Here is a 6,000-nt window from a genome sequence, read left to right as displayed (position 1 = left end):
TCTTACCACCATTTCAGTGCTTCATGGGTTACTGATACCATCTCAAATGTTGATGACGATGACGATGAGGATGATGGTGATGATGATGATATTTTCAGCACTATTATTATCATTGTCATTATCATTATCATCATCATCTGAATCATAATCATAGTTATGACAATAATGATAACAATATTAATAACGACATTACTGAGCAAAACTAACCATTGAGTTATAAGTCCTTTCTTTGCCGATGAGTCAAATGCGCATAGATTTTACACAAAAACCTATGAACAGAAAATTTATGTGGTACACAGATGGTGAAAGGCCGCCGCACACTATACGACTTTCGGTCGCACGACTGACAGACTTTGGATCCGAAGTAAATCTCATTAGCTTCAGAATAACCACGCTGATTTATTTCAGATCCATATTCGCTTTAAACCCCGTCTTCACTGGCCACAAAACGCAGGGCAGCCTCGGGACAGCATCCGGCAAAGATTGTTCCCTGGGGAAGATTGTGTCTGTTAAGACGTGACACAGTGGAGAGCCTCGGGGTAGCCTCGGGGTAGCCTCGGGGTAACCTCCGGCAAAATCTCACCCTGCGATCTAGGAGGGTAGAAGAGGCTACCCTGCGAAGGTGTCTGTTAAGACGCTGGCGGGGTGAATCTTCCCCGAGGGTCATGTGACCAGCGCTACATTCAGGTGACCACCACTGGAGCTGTCACGTAAATCGTGTGATGCGTAATACTCGTACTAATGCGTGCGCGTATCAGCTGCGACCATCAGGCGGCAGGGACGCACGAAGGTTACAATAGTAACGTCTCCCGAGGTTTTCGAGTAATGCCCGTTAAAATGGGGCACTCGGCGTTCAACGCGTGTTTGATGGAATCTGTAAAATATAAACAGGGGCAAATCTTCTCCGACAAACACCCTGGCGCGGGGTTTTAGTCGTGCGACCGAAAGTTGTATAGTGTGCGGCGGGATTACGAGGCACTTTTCTTTGATTACCTTCATCCTCCTCTGCAAGCTTGTCTTTATTTACTTCCATCTTGACATCCTCTCCAGATTGCTCGTTCAGCTTCGTGCGTTCATCGTCCTCCAGCACCTGGTCATCCGGTCTGCGGGCCTTGCTGTAGCGACTGAAGAACGTGGTTCGGACCACCTGTGAATGAGAACGTGACCATAGTTTATTATTGTAGCTCCAGTGAGCATGATTATCTCTGTCAGTACCGTCAAAATCAAAATCTACAACGCTTCTTGCCTCCCATTTCTCCAGGGGCATCCCACGAAACGGATCACCCTAAAGTCACACAGGCCGCAAGTTCGACGTTGAAAAAAAAAAAGCTCGTCACTACGTAAATTAGGTCAATTAGTTTGATACTGTGCAAGCAAGGCCCACGAGTTCGACATTTGGCAAAAAAGGCCCACTGCGTCCATTAAGCCTAATGATGTAATGAGTGTCGAAATTGATGGTCTTGTTTGCCTGGTGTCGGACTCATAGGCCTTGATACTAGGATCATTCCATGAGACCGACACCCATCTGCACGAGTCATGATGTAACGAGTGTCGAAGTCGTTGGCCTTTTATTTTCCTAGTGTTGGACTCGTGGGCCTTGTTCGCCTTAAGTCTACCTCATCGGACTTCTAATGGGCCGTATGACCCGTGGGCTGTATGACTCGTGGGGCATTTGACCACTATGACTCGTGGGACGTATGACTCGTGGGCTGTATGACTGTGGGCTGTATGACTCGTGAGCTGTATGACGCGTGGGCTGTATGAATCGCGGGCATGTGACAAGTATGACTCGTGGGCTGTATGACTCGTGAGGCGTATGACCAGTATGACTCGTGGGGCATTTGACCAGTATGACTCGTGGGCTATATGACTCGTGGGCTATATGAATTGCCTCATGGAATATGGCACCAGACCGTAGATATTTGCCCGTATATCGTGAACAAGCAGGTGGTAACTAATAATACACGTTGCACACCATAATAATATCATAACCCAGAGTGTGCTTACACGCTTTCTTCGCCGCTTTACCTTGCTATCTCGGCACATTTCAATTGACACACTGCGATTGCTTCACTGTGGTTTCAACAGAAAAGAAAATGTTGTCTTCTTTTTAATGTAAAATGAACATTGACATCACTATATCATGTTTAATTTTCAGCAGTTACTTTGCCTTTAATAGATCTATATTTTTTATGAAACCCGATATTCGTGCAATATGTATGTTCCATTTTATCGATAATATAAGATATCAAGAAGTAGTAAGATTTTTTGGTCCAAAATTGTGGAACAGTTTAAACATTGATTCAAAACAAAGTCCATCACTTGCGTCATTCAGAAGAAAATATAAGTTACAGCTTATTTCAAATTATTGCATAAAAGTATTGCCCTAGATGGCGATGTGATACACTCTACAAACAAAAAAAAATTGAGTGAAAAATTAATATTCACTTTTGAAGTAGTGAATACAGAATTTAGAATGAAATTGGAGTGAATTTCAAGTGAAAGTGTTCATTTTCACTCATTTTGGAGTGACCTCAGGGATCACTCGCAGATTTTGGAGTGATCCCTGAGGTCACTCTAAAACGAGTGAAAATGAACATTTTCACTCAAAATTCACACTAATCTCACTCTAAATTCACTCTTTTTTTCATTCACTCCTTCAAGAGTGAATATTTTTACTCAACTGTTCTTAGAAAGTATATAATATCCCTTTTTGTAGACTGTTTTGTTTTGTAATCATTTTATTTTTTTCATCTGTAAGTTCACTTACTACTTGTTACTGTTTTATGTGCCTGTTTTTAATTATTCTGTAACGCTTCAATTGATAACTGCTAATTATGATATCATTTTAAATGGCCTATTGATGTTCCCCTCCACACTCGCCACATATCCTGAGTCACAAACCTTGATTTTTATGTGCATTATTTTGTTAATGATTGTTTTTTCTGTATGTACATTTTGTTATGCTCACATGACAATACATTGATTTCATTTTTCGTTCTTTTTTATGAGATGTGGAAAATGAACTTGAAATTTGAAACTTGAAAAGTTCATCAGAAAGCTAAAACATCATTGGACAAAGAACAAACTGAGTTCAACAGGGATTCTTGAGGTTGAAATTACGATAATATACAGTAGGTTATGATAATACCGTTATCTCCGTCTTACCCTATACTCTGCCAATGGCTCAGTAAGGAGGCTAATGACGATGACAGATACCATGACAATGGAGAAGAGGATGATGTTGAAGTAGAAGTAGTGCAGCTTGATGATCTTGGGTCTGGTGTCCTCCTCCCAGCACACGGGATCCGGGTAGACGAAGTCCAGTATGAGTCGGATGAGGCCTACAAACGCTCCAATCATTAGCCCCCAGAAAGCACCCTAAGAGACACACACACACACACACACACACACACACACACACACACACACGCACACACACACACATACACACACACAAGAAATATAAAAAAAATACAAGTGAGTACTAAATATTGTAGGGAGGTTCCCTGGTATATGGCCTCTCAGCTCCTTCAAACAGGTGTTTCATATATTAACCCTATTCTAACTAAAGTTTATACTCACGAGGGGGAGGGGGTTAATTTGATCCCCCCTTCAGATCTCGGCCGCTGATGGTGCGATTGCTGCAAATTTTTGCCCCGAACATTGAGCCGAATGTCGTACAAGATTATTATTTTATGGTCATACAATAGAAAAATATTGATTTTATATTTTCAGTAAACCATTATGCAAATTTATGCTTGAAATCATGTTTTCGCCTGTAACTCCGTTAAAAAGACGGAAGGATTGCTACATTTTTTAGTCGGAATTCCTCAAGACAGGTAAAAACAACAACAATCAAATTCAGTTTCTTTTGTTCTTAATCGTTTTGGGAATTTCTTATGTATTCCTACTATTTTTTGCCAGAATTTGTTGCGGGCACTTTTTCAAACTTATGTACCTTAGATTTGATTACTTTCAATGATTAATAGTTGAAATAATCTCATTTATTCAATTTAACAAGAAAACACAATTTGCATTGGATTTGCACACAGTATCACGAATTTGAATGTTTTTGGGTCAACATGCATATGCAAAACATCATGTAACTTCAAAACGGTGTACCCGGACGTCGCAGATTTGGTCTCAAAATATGCGGGAGACTTCAAGGAAAATAATCATGAAATGGCGCGGCAAAATCTTTGCGCGTTGCGGCATCGTGGCGCGAAATGTCGGGGGGGGGGGTCAATTTGATCCCCCCCCCCCCCAGTTAATATAGGGTTAAACATGCCACATGCAGTCAACCTTGCAAAAGTGGAATATGAATTGACAGGAAAAAATCCTTTGACTTACACAATAGAATCAACATGTTTATGTTCATCCAGGGTATAGGTTAACTACTTGACTTTGATAATAATAATAATAATAATAATAATGATAATAATAATAATAATAGTAATAATTATAATAATAATAATAGTAATAGTAATAATAATACTAATAATAATAATAATAATAATAATAATAATAATAATAATAATAATAATAAAAGAACAACATTTTGAACAACTGCAAGTTCGCTTTAGGTAAGGCTTACTGGTAGTAAGTATCAATCGATAGATTCGGATGTACAGTAGTTGTTGGTGGGTACACAAAGGTGTCTTTTGTGGGTGTGACAGGAGATCTCATATTACGTTGATAGGGTGACTGAGTCCAACTACATACCTTCTCATTCGTTCTGGGCCACAGGACGGCCAGGAGGTAGACCGCGGCGATAGTGGGCGTGGCACGCCCCTGCATTCGGGTGAAGTAGGTGAGGATGTTGTCCCCCTGTAGGAGCTCGATGGCGGGGATCCACAGCACACTGAGTACGGTCATAACTAGCACCGTCACTCTGTTACAATCCACAAAGTCAGGATATTCAAAGTGATAATTTCCTACCATTCTCGACACTCCTGTCATCGATATCCTCTTATAAACATGAATCACGATAATCATTTTTGCATCACATACCAGAATGCAATCATTATAGGCAAGAAAAGAGCTGCTGAAAGCTTTTTAATAAAAAAAAAAAACGAACCAGTGGATTAGCATGTACTCGAAAGAATTGAGTCGAAAAAAATCATAACAATCTCATTTATGAAAGAAATATATTACTCAGAGGGGTGAAGGCTCAGGTTTGAGTTTCTTCAGTTTGTCCCCCAATACAAATGAAAATTTTCATTTGTAGAAGGAGACAAACTGAAGAAACTCAAACCTGAATCTCATTTATGTGTTTATGTCTTATTAATATTAGCATTCGAGCATTGGAGCATTGATAATTTTGGGTATCTGGGACGAACACTGAACTAGGGCTTTCTATATAGCTCAGTCAGTAGAGCACCGGGCTAGCAATCCGGAGGTCTCGGGTTGGAATCCCGATGGAATCCCATTTTCTTTGCTCAATTTTCCACTTATAATAAATAAAAAACACAATTATAATGACATAACATCAACAAGTATTATAACATGCATCATCATGCATTCGTTATTGTGTGGGTCGACATAGGTGCAATTACCGCTATCATTCTTTTTTATTAAATTCCGTCACCATTATGATGTTTGTAGAGTGTAGCATTAAAATGATGACGTCACTTTTTACTCAACGCTTAGTCGAACTTCAATATGACCAAATAAACATGTCCACCAGGATATCTTGTTACCTGCCAACAATCATCAACTCGCGATTGCTCGGGTTCTTGTCTGAGATCCTCTGGCGGGAAAACTGCCAGATGTCGACGGTGAACAAGGTACTGATGCTGTTAAACAGTGACGTCAGACTGCTCACGATAGCCGATAACATCACCGCCAGCATCACCCCTCGCAAACCTGTGATAGCAGCAATTTTTGTAACAAAATTAAGTTGCACGTTGCGAGTCCGATACCCATGAGTCAAACAGACAACGAGTCAAACAGCCACGAATCATACAGCCCACGCGTCATTTAGCCAACGAGTCACAC

General features: G+C 40.5%; 1 protein-coding gene across 1 annotated transcript in view; it reads right to left on the bottom strand.

Annotated features, from left to right (window-relative positions):
- Positions 1 to 421: 421 nt before the first annotated feature.
- LOC139716820 (sodium/myo-inositol cotransporter 2-like) overlaps positions 422 to 6,000 on the bottom strand; it is a 30,397-nt gene continuing 24,818 nt past the window's right edge. Inside the window, exons 5-9 of the mRNA XM_071628352.1 lie at positions 5,703 to 5,868; positions 4,726 to 4,894; positions 3,169 to 3,381; positions 1,028 to 1,147; positions 422 to 703 (exon numbers count right to left, since the gene is read on the bottom strand). Of these exons, the coding sequence (XP_071484453.1) occupies positions 422 to 703; positions 1,028 to 1,147; positions 3,169 to 3,381; positions 4,726 to 4,894; positions 5,703 to 5,868 (950 nt within the window). The remainder of the gene's footprint in view (positions 704 to 1,027; positions 1,148 to 3,168; positions 3,382 to 4,725; positions 4,895 to 5,702; positions 5,869 to 6,000) is intronic.

This window comes from Diadema antillarum, unplaced genomic scaffold, assembly GCF_040938485.1.
Source record: "Diadema antillarum isolate AM-2024a unplaced genomic scaffold, OU_Dant_1.0 scf00000070, whole genome shotgun sequence".
In the NCBI taxonomy this organism is placed as follows: domain Eukaryota; kingdom Metazoa; phylum Echinodermata; class Echinoidea; order Diadematoida; family Diadematidae; genus Diadema; species Diadema antillarum.
The sequence above is the reverse complement of the archived record's forward strand: the minus strand, read 5'-3'. Positions and strand labels throughout refer to the sequence as shown.